At 39.1% G+C, this 14,251-nt stretch overlaps 2 protein-coding genes across 7 annotated transcripts in view; one reads left to right on the top strand and one right to left on the bottom strand.

Moving 5' to 3' along the window:
• LOC119563453 overlaps positions 1–12,063 on the top strand; it is a 76,891-nt gene extending 64,828 nt beyond the window's left edge. For 3 of the 5 annotated variants that reach the window (XR_005222128.1, XM_037876855.1, XM_037876856.1), the window contains one exon: positions 10,699–12,063. Coding sequence is in view for 2 of the 5 variants with exons in the window: in XM_037876855.1 (XP_037732783.1) it covers positions 10,699–10,885 (187 nt within the window). In the remaining 3 variants the exon portion in view is untranslated. Of the gene's footprint in view, positions 1–9,293; positions 9,317–10,698 lie in introns of all 5 variants that reach the window. The other 2 variants (XR_005222129.1, XR_005222130.1) reach the window with 1 other exon arrangement.
• Positions 8,179–9,100, bottom strand: LOC119563452. Of its 2 annotated transcripts, none has more exons than XM_037876853.1 (3): positions 8,825–9,100; positions 8,549–8,616; positions 8,179–8,490 (listed from the first exon to the last, which is right to left on the bottom strand). In XM_037876853.1, exons 1-3 carry the CDS (start codon positions 9,014–9,016, stop codon positions 8,265–8,267), a joined length of 486 nt encoding a protein of 161 aa, XP_037732781.1. In that variant the 5' UTR covers positions 9,017–9,100; the 3' UTR covers positions 8,179–8,264. The 2 variants fall into 2 exon arrangements, with proteins under 2 accessions (XP_037732781.1, XP_037732780.1); XM_037876852.1 differs by having other exon boundaries at positions 8,549–8,772; positions 8,825–9,089.
• Positions 12,064–14,251: the final 2,188 nt, after the last annotated feature.

Here is a 14,251-nt window from a genome sequence, read left to right as displayed (position 1 = left end):
CCTGCAGATGTAGTTCTCGATTGGATAAAAATTGGAATGGCTCATATAGGGATGAAGGAATCCAGAATATTGGGATATTTGTATTGGAAACTATATATTGAAAGATTTTAAAGTACGGTTTACTGGGCATACTGTTTAAATTAAATTATTAAAAAGAAATTCTCCTTGAAAAATACCAATTGTAATTGTTTACTTTGCTTTTATTAAAAAAGTAATTAAATATTTTTGAATGAAAGTGACGGCTTAATGAAGATTATTAATAGTCTATAGTAAAGTCTCTTAACCACATAGATTTTTAATAATTTAAGTAATAATAATTCTGGTTTAATTAAGAAAACACACCACAAATCCAATTAAATGATGTAGTTGGAACATGTGAATTTGCTCCATTAACTCATTTAAGTCATTATGAAAAAGCATTATCATAATTTCCAGAAACATTCTGATTAAGTTTCAAATTCCTCAACAGGGCACTGATTAAATTTAAAGTTCCATCGGATGATGAAAATGGAAAATAACAAAAGAGAACTAAAAGGGAAAAATTAATTCTGCTCTCGCCCTGTCCGCTGCAGATTTATGTGGCACTTCTATAAATAATTAAAATTCTAGATGATCACCCTTTGCCGCAGGCGAAGTGCACCATTTGCTAGCCCATTTAGACGGGGCATGTGACTGGCATGAAAATAGAAATCGTTCCTTACAGAACACAACTAATTAGGAAAACACATTTCCAGGGTCCGTCCGAATGGAAAATGGCTGAAACGCTCGTTTCGCCGTGATTTTCTCACCAAATGTCCGTCCGCAATTACGGGGCATTTACATAAGCTGTTCATTAAATTTTATTGCACAATTCTGCTATTGTAAATAAAATGTCAACAAGCTCCGTGGCGTCGACACATTTGCGATTTAAATTAAAACAAAAGCGAAAACCCCAAAATCACTGAGAAAGAGGCGGCAGACTTTGGTGCCCACACAGATCACAGCCAATTTCTATTTTTATGTGACGATGATTTCTTAGCTTTTTTGACAAAACAAACGATGAAAACAGAAATCATGGCAGACGCAGCCAAGTGAAAGAATGCGATGGCCCAACGGAATGGCGGAATATTTTAAAATAATTACGTGCTTTTCGATCCCGGCGAGGAGCCACCTCAGCGAAATAAGTTTAATGTTAATTTGATTGCGCTTTTATTGATAGTAAAAACATTTATGCGGCATACAAAATGAATTATGAATGATTTGGCGGACAGTGAGGCGTTGTCAACGAGCCAGCCGAAATTATGCATACTGAGAATCCGATTTCAGATTGCCGATCGCCTCTTCAGATGTGACGATCTCGTAGAATTGCCCAATAACGCATTTACGTTCGTTATTATTTGTATTTTTACGGTTGTTTCCATTTTGATTGGACTTAATTGGGCAGTTCGTTTGGTTTCAAGGAACAAGTTATAAAATGTATTGGCTCATCATTTCGACCGGACAAGCAATATTAATTTGAACTTTTAAGTCACTTTTTTTACTCAATATAAATAAGCTAAATTTTTAACTGTTTTTAATATAATGAGATTGTAACAAATGATGGTACGTGCTGCATCTTTCTTAAATTACTAGTTACGGAAATTAAAGAACCATTTGTGATTAATGCAATATTTTTGAAATAGACACTCAGCATATTCGTATCCAAAATGTTTTCCAAAAAAAAAGTGTTATCTTATTAATTCCTCATGTTAAATGTCTTATAACATTAAGATAATGAAATAATAATTAGTTACATTTATATTAAATATTATTTACTTTGATAAGCAATTACAAATCTTCAAGTTATATTAACCTGCGATGGAATTTTCCCAAGGAAGTTTTCGCATCACTTTCAATCGAATCGAATTCAGATTCAAGGACATTCGCATGTCCTTTACCGGGTTACCTTAAGGGTTATGCGATTTGCACGGGCTGTGCTATGGACATTACAAGTCCTACCGCGTTTTGAAGTCCTTGAGTTGCGCAATTAAGAATCGCAAGGCGTTGGTGTTTTTTACGGACAGCTGTCGGACCTCTACCTGTTAGCCTTTTTCCAGGGAATATCCTTTCTCCGGATGCAGTTTTTTACGCAGCCAGTCCTTGAAGGTCGAATCTATTAATAATCATTTTCCAAAAAATGCAACCGGTTAATGGCCTTGGCCAAGGTGAACAAGTTCTCGTCATGTCATTCTTGCTTTAAAATGATAAAAAACAACACTTTAGCGAATCGATAAATTAAAAAAACTGCCAACTTCTCAGGAGATCCAAAGGTTCTTCTGGCCATGTTTTCAGCTGCGGATAGAGTCGGTTTTGCACCCAAAGTGAAGCGGTTAAATGGCGAACTTGGGCCAAAAAGGTTGAGGAGGGAGACGCAGGTCTGCTGGCCATAAACTTGGCAAACAAAAGGTGAGCGGCCGTCGTAAAACGCGACAACATGGTGTGACATTCTGTCGAGCCTGCCCGCTTCCATATTTTTACCATATCCCCGGCAAGGGTTTTCGAGAACTGGTCACCCTGCGACTTTTGTTTGCCATTTTATTGTCACTACTCGAGGGGTTCCCGAAACGAAAATCCGGCATTTTATGACCCTTTTCGCAATTGGACAGTTTAACCCTTCAGCAGTGGAAAAAAGGACTCGGAAGTCCATCTGGATTCCTTCACTCCCTGGCCCACGAAAGGCGTACACACATTTCGTGGTTCTGCTCCTTTTGATTGTGATTTATGGGTCGAGAATAACCGGAAACCGAGAGTGAAAACACGCAATTCCGCGCAATTGTTGTGTGAATAAAAGATAATTCCAAGGCGCAGAAGCCAAGTCGCAGATATCCTTTAAATATGTATGTACACCAAGCCGTTCAACAAAAAAAACAATGTGGGTTTAAAGGGAAATAAATCTGGGCATATCTAATGAATATGGAAACGAGTTGCCCACCACAAAATGAAACTTGCTGACATGGCTTAAAACATGACTTAAAATAACCATATTCTCGTACAAAGAGAGCAGCATTTCATTTGCATTTTGTCATAAATTGCAGAATTTCTTGGTGACCTCGACAATATTTCTTCAGATTATGCTGAGTTTAAATTTTATAAAATATTTTTATTAAAGAAAGCCCCACAAAAATATTAATAAAATCCACAAACAAAAGGTACTTAAACGTTTTTGCTCCACACTAAAATTTAAAAATTCAAGCTCAGTAAAGTTTGTTTTTGTAAAATTTTGTTTGTCTCGGAGTCTTGAAAGCTCTCCACCGCCTATGTGAGACGTCTCAATCGCTCCGCAAAGCACCTGTAAAATATGCTGAATGGTCGTTCAGGTGAGTTAAGTGATGCTCCCCCCACCGCCCGCATATGCATAATGTGGCCAACTGAATTGCTGGCGGGGCGTAATCACGTCTCGATGTGTGGCACGCGATGTGGCCGCCAAAAACGGAGGTGCCATTGCCGTTGTCGTTGCCCAGTGGCAGACTTTGTTTCGCCGCGAGCGATGGCCAATTTATTTTCGCCAAGATAATCTGCCGCATAATTGCACTGGGAGCCAGACTCTACCAATGTGGCCAAGTCGCGGCCCCCATAAATTTCCTGTTCCGCCTGGCAGACACCGGACTATGTCTATGTCTAAAAGATTCACTCAGAATAACAGAAAATTCATTGAACATTTTAAATAATTATAACACATTGTACAATAAAATAAACTCAGCTTTCTAACAATATTCTTTAAAAATGTTTCGGGTTGCTGATAAGAAACCGTTTGTTAAACTAATAGAATATACTTTATTTAATACATTTTTATTTTCAAATCGTGGGAAGCACACATAAAACATGGTTAAAAATACAAATATTATTGAGAAACATATTAGATAAATACTTTAAGAGGCCAAATATAATTTTTTCTTAAAATTCAATTGACTTGTATTAAATTTCTCATAGTCCTATCCCTTTTTTCTATGTGCACTAGGGGGACAGCCGCCATGTCCGGCTGTGCGCATAATTGTCGTGCGTCCGCTCTAAAGTCGCGGCCAGTCCTACAGTAAAACTCCCTTTTAATGGCCGCCGGCGATGATAAGGCCCCCGAGTTTATGGCTCCAGATAGCAAGTGTCAGCGTCACGTAAATTCGCCAGGAACTCGTTGAAATTAGGGAACCTGGTCCGCGGTTCCCAGGGGGTTATTAGCCATGGTTTTATGGAGTTTATTGAGAGAGGGATAAATTGTTTCTGTGTGGGATGCTAGCATTTCTGTAAGTTGCGCCATTTTTAATATTTTGATAATTCATTAGGCCCTTTGTCACCCATTGGAATTCAATTCTCCAATTGAATTTCTTAGATTTCTCGGGTAGCCCGGCAATAAGTCGGTCAATCGATAATCGGATGACTATGACCCAGGCATTAAATGACAAAAACATCGCATTAGGGCTGGCAAGAGTTCGACCTCCGCAATGTCCGCATGGATGAGTCAAAATAGAGGATGCACTTGAAAAATGTTTTTACAAGTTTTTAAATACCTAAAAAAAATTAAAATTTTTTTTACTTGAACCCCATTAAGTGATTATTATTTTAGTTTTTAAAAATAAAATTATTTTAATAATTAATTTGGCTATAGACAATAAACAATTTTTAAAGGTTAGTCCATTTAATTTTGCTTATTTAAAATTGTTTAATAAAATTAATTGTATAACAATTCCGAATTTAAATTCTTTTATATTAAAGTGAACAGATTAGAAATTCAATTCTTTTACAGTGTATAAACGGGTTTTGGGCTTAAGGCCAGACAAAGAAAGTGAGCCCAGGAGAAATGCGCAGGGAGAGAAAGGAGTTGTGCGCAGCTGAGGGGATGAAATGGAATTCGCCCTGGCAAGGGCTCATTTCAATCTATTTATGAAAAACCAAAGGTCTTCAAGACAAGCCAAACGATGGCGGTGCAGAGGCGGTGCTCTTATCACGGCCATTTGCCTCCGCCATTGCACCGCCAAAGTGGTTGATCCGGTTTACGGAATCCCCCTGCCAATCCCCCAGAAACCACTCTCCGCTCGTGTGAATCTGTTGCTGGCTCTTCGGAGACTCATTTGAAGGGCCAAAGGTCACCTGAGTGAGTCTGCCACATCGGACACATAAGTTGGGCCCCAAGTGCCCATCATTTATGCCCACTTAGAACAATCGATTCGGAAATAATTAGAAACCGAAACATGCAAATTCCGCTACGATCGCATTGAGTTTAGCAATTAGCGTCACGGCGGTCAATTCACTCTAAATGCGTCCATTATACGAAATTAACTCGATTTATGCGCCCAATTAGACCCCTTGTAATGGAGCATGTTTTATGGAACGTTTGCAGGCGCACTTTACAGCGACTTAAACTAATTGATGTGGTTCGAGAATTTCCATTATTTTGATTTCATTAAATAAAATGACAAGTTTTTCCTTGAAGTTTTATAACTTTCAAATGCAAATGTCTAGTAGGTAATTTAAAAGTTCCACTTAAAGTGCTGCTAGCATATGTTTAATAGATTAACAAAAAATATTTTTTATAAATATCTTTGAAAGAATTAGTAAAATGAGATGTAAAATTCCAAATTTAAAGATTATTAAAACTAAATTTATAAAAAATGATTATTTTGGTGCGTAAGAGAACATTAAAAATATCAACAATATGTCTATGATTAGAAAGTCTAGGAAATCGAGGGTTTCCAAATCTCGAAGTGGATAATTAAGCCCCAAGTTGCCCACTTAATCGCTCGCCTACTTCCCTTGTAATCCAATGGATTTCTAGAAAACTTCAAGTTTCCTCTGTAGACGCCAGTTGAACTTCTAGAATCGCTCGCATTTCGCAACCAGATGCGGCGCTTTCGATTCTCCGCTTCTCAATTTCCCCCCAATTAGCGCCACACCCTCTTTTCTCAACGCCCCCGGGCACTCCCCCTTTTAACGAGGCCATCACCAGTAGAGGCAATCTCTGGCGAGTCGACTATAGGCCATCGGAGCTGGCGCAAAAATCTTTAAATTGTTGCAAATTACGTTTGAAAACGTGCCTTTTCGCGGAGATGCATCCACGGGATTGAGGGAATGTGCGAAGATGCTCGGCGATCGTGCCGCCGCATTTGAGAAGAAACTCATTGGCCAGCACTTCATTTTGCTGGACACTTTAACGAGCCCAAATACAAATCACTCACGAGTGGTTCTGACCCGGGGCCAACGAATGCGAGAGTTACGCAAAACCATAATTAACAAACATTCGGCGGAATCCGTTTTACGAGCGGCACTGCTCGAACTTTCTGATTTATTCGACTGTCTGCACGGAGAAAAAATTTGTAAGAGTACGAGATCCTAAAGAAGTTACTGATAACGTTACACAGAACTAAACATGATTTAAAACTGTTGCATTACAAAAATCTGTTACTTTATCCGGATTAAGATATACCAACTGATATAGAAAAATTTAGCTATAATATTTATTTTCGAGACTAGGCCAATATAATTATCATTTCCTCACAGTGTACCAAGAGGGATTGGGCGTATGATTTATCCGAGTGGTGGAAATCGTAGGAAATCCTTTCCACAAGTCACATAACTCTTGCCACCGGCTGATGGATGGCCGCGTCTAATGAAGTCGTCGGGTCGTTGTCACCATACTTCCACCATTTGTTTGGGCCCAAAGTCTATAGATCGCCATACGTGACTGCACCTACGAATGGCATCCAATGAGGCCAGTTAGACGGGCAGGCCCTTTGCGACAAGGGCTGAGATTTCCACCGACTAGATTCATCGAATCGATTGCACTGTCTGCGTTTGAATACGGAAAGTAATGATTAATAGAATGAATGTACCTAATAGGACACACTGATGTTTTCCTTTGCCAATCACCTCTAGGGTCATTTCCTATCCATCAAACCAGAATCAATGAATTCGCAAGTTTATTGGTAGTTCTGTGATGGATTCCTAGAGATATTTTTTGTATTTCCTTTAAGCAAAGACACGTGTATATGACCAAACCATTGATATTTTAAATGTCCCTACACGGAACTACACAGTTATCTATAGTATAACTTTTTACTTTGATAATATTTCAACGTTAACCGATGACCCGTTTTAATTTAAACCGCCGTGCAACTGAGGCTTAAAACTGAAAGTTCCAAGAGCTGAGCGACCATAACTCTGATTTGACTTTGCCTCACCCATATCATTGATATTTTATCCATCTAAAAATAGGCTGGCCCGAATGTCCTGCGCCTGCCTCTTAGCCAATGATGACGCAATCACGAGCCACGCCCAGTTATTGGCAATAGCGATCGTTATCGGACCTCTCTTTCCCCTAGCGAAAATCCATTGCTATCTCTATCTTTGCTGAATTTTCCATTTCGTATCCTTTGAACTGCCTTACCGACCCACCCCCTCGGCGAAATTAGTGAGGACGCATGAGCACTGCTTGCACTGCTTGTAGGCCGAGGGCGTTAACTGGTTAGACGTTGCTTCAGCCAACGGTATATAGATGGCGCTCCAGTGCACTGGTCATTCACGACTTTTCCCCGGTAATTGGATGGCCAGCCCGCTTTTTGTATCTAATTGAAGTTTTCCATCTGCAACATCGGCCTTTTCGCATCTGTATCTACATCCGCATCCTTCGCGGTGCGTGCGCCTGCGTTTCTGCTGTACCACAACAACACTTGGCCATATTTTACCGCTTTTAAGCAGCGCGTAAATACTCACGCTTACTGCAAGAGTCCATTAAACGGTCGTAAAAACTTTACGATTCCCAATATGAGATTCTCTTAATACGATTTTTTATGATATTGAAATCTCCTTTCGCAGCGAGCCCATCATCGCCCATCTTTCGAGTCGAGAGCGACCATCTGAGGCCCACTCGCCTCCCTCCTGCAGCTCGCTTTTCCGACATTTTTCCAGCTGGGGGAAAGCGGAAAAACTGAAAAACCACCGCCGCAGGTATCATAATGGCCTCCCCTTGCCAACGGGGCGTATGCGTGTGTTTTAATGTCTTGTTGAGGCCTATAAAGCACGCTCGTCATCCCGGGCGATGACGAAAACATGTCGATGTCGATTTTCATTCAGTTGGCCACGGCCAAGGAAAACATTAGGGGAGCTAGTAAATTAATTTGAGCTAAATTTTGTAGACCTTCCAGAATTAGGATAAAAATAGTTAAACCTTAATTATAGGTTAAGAGGAAGAATCTTCTGTTTATTGTGCTATTAGGCACAGTGCTGCTTTCACGTTTCAGGAACTAGTTTAAAGATTTTTAAGAACCGCCAGAATCGTCGTCGTCGTCGTCTCCGCCGGAATCGCCGGAACTCCCAGAACCATCATCTTCATCATCTTCATTAGCTTCAATTGTGATACACAGCGAGATTATGAAGAGACTTAGGCACAGAACGTCCTGTCCTAGACACAGGGCACCCATTGTATATTCACCCATATCGTATTGTCCATTGATCATCTTTTGAATGTTGAACAAGTAGGGAATGCTGGCAAAAATTGCATACATATTTATATGAACACCGAAGATTAAAAAGTCATTCTTACCAAAAGGGGCGCGTACACAATAGGCCTGCCGTGTAAAGTGCCATCAATATGTTTTTGCTTGAGGCCCTCTGAAAAATTCGAGGGTCAAAACACATCATTAAATTAATTGCGTACATGCAAATTAAGGCGCCAATTATAGATTTATAATTTTTTGGGGATGAGTATGTTGAGCCTTCATAAAATAGTCCCGAAAATGCTGATGCTAAAGTTAATATCAGGCTTATCTGTAGTAAAAAGGATTGTAGCTCAAATCGAAAGATGCTTATATATACCAACCGCCACGATGACAAGAGCCCTCCAGCTGAATTCACTGTGATTCGGTTCACTTTCACATGGAATTTCACTATCCGGAACCGGAGGAGTCATTTCCTGCAACTTGTTTTCCTCGCATAGTAAACCATCTTCTGACCTTTTCCCAATATTACACACATCAACTCCCCAGATCCCGGTCGTATAGAGACTCTTCATGTGTAAATATTTTGGAACTAGGTAATTGTTTTACTTTTGTGTGTCAATTTCAGAAATCTAAAGTTTGACTTTAAACTCTTGGAAACAACATGTTACATTACATATTTAATTTTTGTATTTATATTTTTAAAATTGAATCTAGTCTTAACTCTATAACTATAACATACTTTTACAACATTTTTGCCTTGGAGATAGGACTTCATTGCATATTAACTAATGTAATATTCTAAAATATTTTCCTAAAGCTCACCATAAATATTTCTTATTATATTTGTAGATTACAAACAAGCTGCTAAAATGGTAAGCGAAAAATACTCGTGTTAATGTTTATCCTTTAGACTTAATCCCCTTCCATGGCCTTCTACACCATATAATCTATAACCAACATACATATTTATTGGTTGTGCAATTTACAAGGCAGTGTATCATTTGTGCAATTAAAATGCAATAAAAGTAGAGGAAAACACAAGCAGACAGACGAGCGGACATTAGGTGTGCACTCGTATAAATTTTATTGAGTAATTCGGAGGTGACTCGAGATCGCTGCCGCGCAGAGGACGATGGCACGGAGACCCAGATTCGGGGTGACCCATAAACCCGACCGCATCGGGGATTAAAAAATGATTGCGTGAGAAGGCATTTAGTAATCGTGGAAAGAACTCATTCGTCAGATGAAGGCGATCTGGAGCGGGAAATGGGACAGGGACGGGGAAACCACGGCCAAACAAGCCGTAAACCAACGCTATAAAAGTGTATCAAATTAGGGAAAGAACTTGATGTGCAGGGACTCTTTTTTTATTTCCACCACTGAGCCGCACTTTCCACTCGGGCTGAGTCTCACTCAATGCCATTGATTTTATGGCGAGTGACAATTGATTCCGGTCTCATTACTCACTCCTGCACTCGCCTCCGAGCCGAAATACTTTACAGTCTTTTTATGGGCAATTACTCCTGTCTTCTAGCGGCTTTTACGATCCGCACTCAGCGCCGAATTGCACTCGCAATGCCAATAGTTCCCGAGGCCGGGGTTGTGGGAACCAACGAAAGGAAAACTGGCTGCCAGCTTGTTAACCGAATGGATTTTCGAGTGCGCCACGAATGCAACCATAAGTGTGTAGTGTTTGACCAACTTGTTTGGCCATATTGTGTTGTGAAAGTATGTTCATAGCGCAGTCAGATAGGAAGTAATAGATTGCTAGCTTGATATCTTTTTAAATCTAAGTTGTAAAAGAATACAGTCGGTTTTTAACAACTTAGTTCATGCTATAAACTAATAATATGTCACATACAATAAAGAAATAAATATTTGTAATTCATTCAGTCTTTAAATATAAATACAAAATAACTTTTGCGTGTAAGCAAATGAAGAAATCACTCGAAAAATTATTGTATCATGTCCAAAAATGATTAAAACAAAAAAGAAACATTTTTATCGAATTGTAATTTAATATCATCAGTATAAATACATAACTTTTTATATGGAGTATTAAAAAAAATACACGTATTATAAGAAAAATATAACTTATGTTACAATTTCAATTGATAAAAAATACTGTTTTGTCACTTGTCAAGCCATTATACTACTTCACCATTTTAAGCTATCATTTACCCATTCTTAAGAATAATTTTGACTTTATTGTTTTACAAGTGTTTCCCTTCTTTTTACGCCTATTTTGTTTTAGATACAACCTGTCGCACAAGAGATTACAACGGAGCTGTTTCTTTTATGGTTTGTTCCGCTTTTGTTTAACGGTCCTGAGGATCACACGCAATCCCACGCAATCCACCACCGAAGTCAGAAAAACCAAACTCAACGCACAAATCGACTCAACCGAAACTCGACTCCCATCCCCCGGCAACTCGAAATAGTGTTTTATTGTTGAAAATTACGCTTCTTTTATTTATTTACTTTTTTCTGCATTTTCTGCCGTTCCCTCACTCTCACCCAGTTTCAATTTTTATATGTTTATTACGATTATTATCGTTTAATGGGGCTTGCTCGCTCGTTATGGCCGTTTTTGTTATTGTTGCACCAGTAGTTGTGTCAGACTAACGTGTGAAGTTGTTTTATTATTTGTTTTGATTATCAAAATGGGCGTTTTACATTTTTCCGGTCGTTGGGCGGCCCACCTGCCACGGGCCCACAGCTTATAGCCCATATCCCATAACCCCGGGGCAAGGGCAGTAAATCACAGCCCGCTGTGAGTGGCTGAGTATCTGGGCAGCAGTACACTCATAAAACTACAATCCTTCACTTAGGGAATTCCCCGTAATTACTAAGTGGTTATTGCGACTTTAATGCTAGTAATTAAGCCCTAACTCCTCAAATTCCTGTATCATATGTGATGCCATTGCATCCAGTTTGATTTCATATCCCAGTAAAAAAAGGTGATTAGTAAAATGTCCGAGAAAGGAAAAATATTTTTAAGTTTACAAATAATTTTAATCCATATATTTATATATATTACATTAATTTTTTTATACTTCCCTTTCAATATCCTAAAACAATACCAAAGAAAAACAACTAACAGATCATAATTCGAGAGAGGAAAGTTTCATAAAAAATCCTAATTCAATGATATTTTTTTCCAGTGCATGAGTAAATTTGATTGCACTCAGTGCTGGCCACTCACTCGCACTCGCCGTATGACCCATAAACATAAACCAAAGTGTGGCAAAATGTTTAATTTGGAATCTATGAGCAATTAATTTTAAAGCACTCGCCCGGCCGTTAACGCTGTTTCAGCCCACCCTTGGCCATAAAAGATTTAACAAGCCAGTGTGCCAAAAATTGATTGTTTAGCCAATCCGTTGATTGATCAATTATTCAATTGTTATCGCCCAAGATTTGGCAATCGGATTCGAGCAAGAGTGGTAAAAATACTTGAAAGTCAATTAAAAAAGAATTAAGTACTTAAACAGACAGGTGAGAGGCCATTAAACTGGTAGAAGCTGAAAAATTTTAATATTTATGTTATTCAAAAGATATCATTAAAGAACAGAAAACTTTGGCTTGTAGGACTTTAACTATAACGAATTATAAATGTATATAGCATAAGAAAATGTATTGTGATGTATAAACTTAATTATAAAAAAATGTAAAATATATTATATATAAACATTTACACAAAAATAAAAATAACAATAAAAAAATATATTTATTTGGTTTTTATTGCGAATTTGTTTAAAATTTATGTCAGGCAAATAATTGTTTCTTAGAAATATATACTATGAAAACGGACAAATGTGTGGTACACATTTTAAAATATTTTTTTAGAACTTTTAAGCTATTTACAAAGTACACAAATTATTAAAAAACCAAATCTAAGTTCTAAAATCTTTTTGTTAAAAAATGTTAGCTTATTTCATTTAATATTCTTAATCTTATTTATAAAGTCTAATAAATAATTGTTATACTTCAGATAAGTTTTAATTCAGCTTTTCCCTGAATCTCTATCCTTTTTTCATTCTCCCTCTATCCTTTACAATGTCAGATAGCAAAGTTCTCAAAGTGGATAAGTTAAGAGATTGCAGATTCGCTTTATTTCCGCACACATTTCCCTGGAAGGCGGGAAGGCAGTTAGTGGGCAAAAGAGAGGGGAGAAATGCTTGTGTGTGCTGTCCAATTCCAATCGTAAATTTGAAATTTTTCATAAAAATGTCATAACAGCAATTCCAGCGACAGAAAGAAAAGAGAGAAAGGAGAGGCGGACAAAAGGCGGCGGCCGAAAATGTGAAGAAGCAGAGCTGACTTTTTGCACAGTCGGCGTTTTTCATCTCCCGAAATTTATGGATTTTTCGTAATGCCACTAGAGGGTGGGCCCATAAAAAATGAAATACAAATTTCGGCTAATTTGTATCGAAAGGCACTCACTCAAAGTCGCTGCTCAGAATGAATAATGCACGGGTAATTCGAACAACAATAACATTTTGCCAAACAAAGCATAAAACACTTAAAAAAGCATAGCACTCAAAGCGGGGCTCAAATAGTTTCACTCAACTGCCTCATTCTCACGTTATAAAGAGGCAAATTAGGAGAGCACTTAAAAGGCACTCAAAAGGCGCTCGAAAAAACTCACTCAAGCGAGGCGAGGCGAGGCGGCCATCATGCGAAAGAGCGAGAAGGCGAGAGCAGTGGCCATGCTGCGCGCCGAGAGCAGAGGGAGCGAGAGCAGGTCAGCCATACAAGCTGGCTGCGCTGCCATCTTTCTTATTGCCGCCGCTGCTGCGGCCGACGTCGAGTGAATTCGCCGCCCGGCGAGTGAGCCAAAATGAATTGTCACAAACTCAGCATCCAGTTGCCCATAAGAACGCTCGCATGGCTTTTGTATTGCGCCATAAACGTTTCGCTGCTCGTAACGCCACAACGCTCGACGTTTCGCAGCGGCCTTCGCTTTCGCTTCTCTTCTCGCGCGTAAAGCGGTCTCCCCAAAACAAAAAAAAAATATAGAAACAACAACAACAACAAAAGAAAAGAAAATACTAAAGAAAACCCCCACAGACAGACAAAACTCAAAGTCTCCAACGACTCAAAGCGCCGCCGTCGCTGCCTCAGCCGCTGCCACCGTTGACGTCGCTGCCCGCGCCGGCAGCAAGAATTACCAATTACACGAAATTTTTATACTCTTTTAAAAATTTCGTTTTATTATAATATTTATTATCGTGGCGCGCAGTAGTGTCTGCGGAACTCAGCTCTCCACTCTTTGGATTCTCGGCCCTCCGATTCCGAATCGGATTATACGATTATACGACCATAAGACTATACGACTGGCTATACGATTCAGTTTCCGATTCGCCGTGTTTGTTGTTCCGTTTCGGCCGCCGGCTTATTGTCACTTAACTGTTATAGAGCGCATAAAACATATAATACTGTGCGAGAAATCCGCACCGAAAAACCAAAATAACCGAAAGAAAACTGTCAAAACACTCGGTTCTTAACTCTCTCTGTGTGTGCGGTGCATAAAAATTAAAAAGCCATAAAGTTGACATCGTAAAAGGTTCGGTTGTTCCAGAGTTCGATAGTTCTACCTGCAAAGTGTTTTATGGCATTTTAAACAAAGTAATTAAAGCAAAACGCAGGGAGAAAGCATTTCTCCGGCCACACACACACTCTCGCACACCCTGGCACACTCACGCACACTCACTTGAGAAGTCGTTAAAAGCCGCAGGGAAACTCACTCTGCCATAAAAATACAAGAGTGCCATTAAAAAAGATCGCGCGCCTATAAATCACAC

The sequence above is a fragment of the Drosophila subpulchrella genome, chromosome 3R (genome assembly GCF_014743375.2).
Source record: "Drosophila subpulchrella strain 33 F10 #4 breed RU33 chromosome 3R, RU_Dsub_v1.1 Primary Assembly, whole genome shotgun sequence".
NCBI lineage: Eukaryota > Metazoa > Arthropoda > Insecta > Diptera > Drosophilidae > Drosophila > Drosophila subpulchrella.
This window is presented reverse-complemented; position numbering and strand designations above follow the sequence as displayed.

Excerpts from the sequence above, each read along its gene's own strand:
- LOC119563452 (XM_037876852.1), bottom strand. The coding sequence starts at position 9,016 with ATGAAGAGTCTCTATACGACCGGGATCTGGGGAGTTGATGTGTGTAAT. Across the intron at positions 8,773-8,824 it reads GGGCTCTTGTCATCGTGGCG|ATAAGCCTGATATTAACTTT; the intron begins GTTGGTATATAT and ends TTTTTACTACAG. Across the intron at positions 8,491-8,548 it reads TTGTGTACGCGCCCCTTTTG|CATTCCCTACTTGTTCAACA; the intron begins GTAAGAATGACT and ends AATTTTTGCCAG.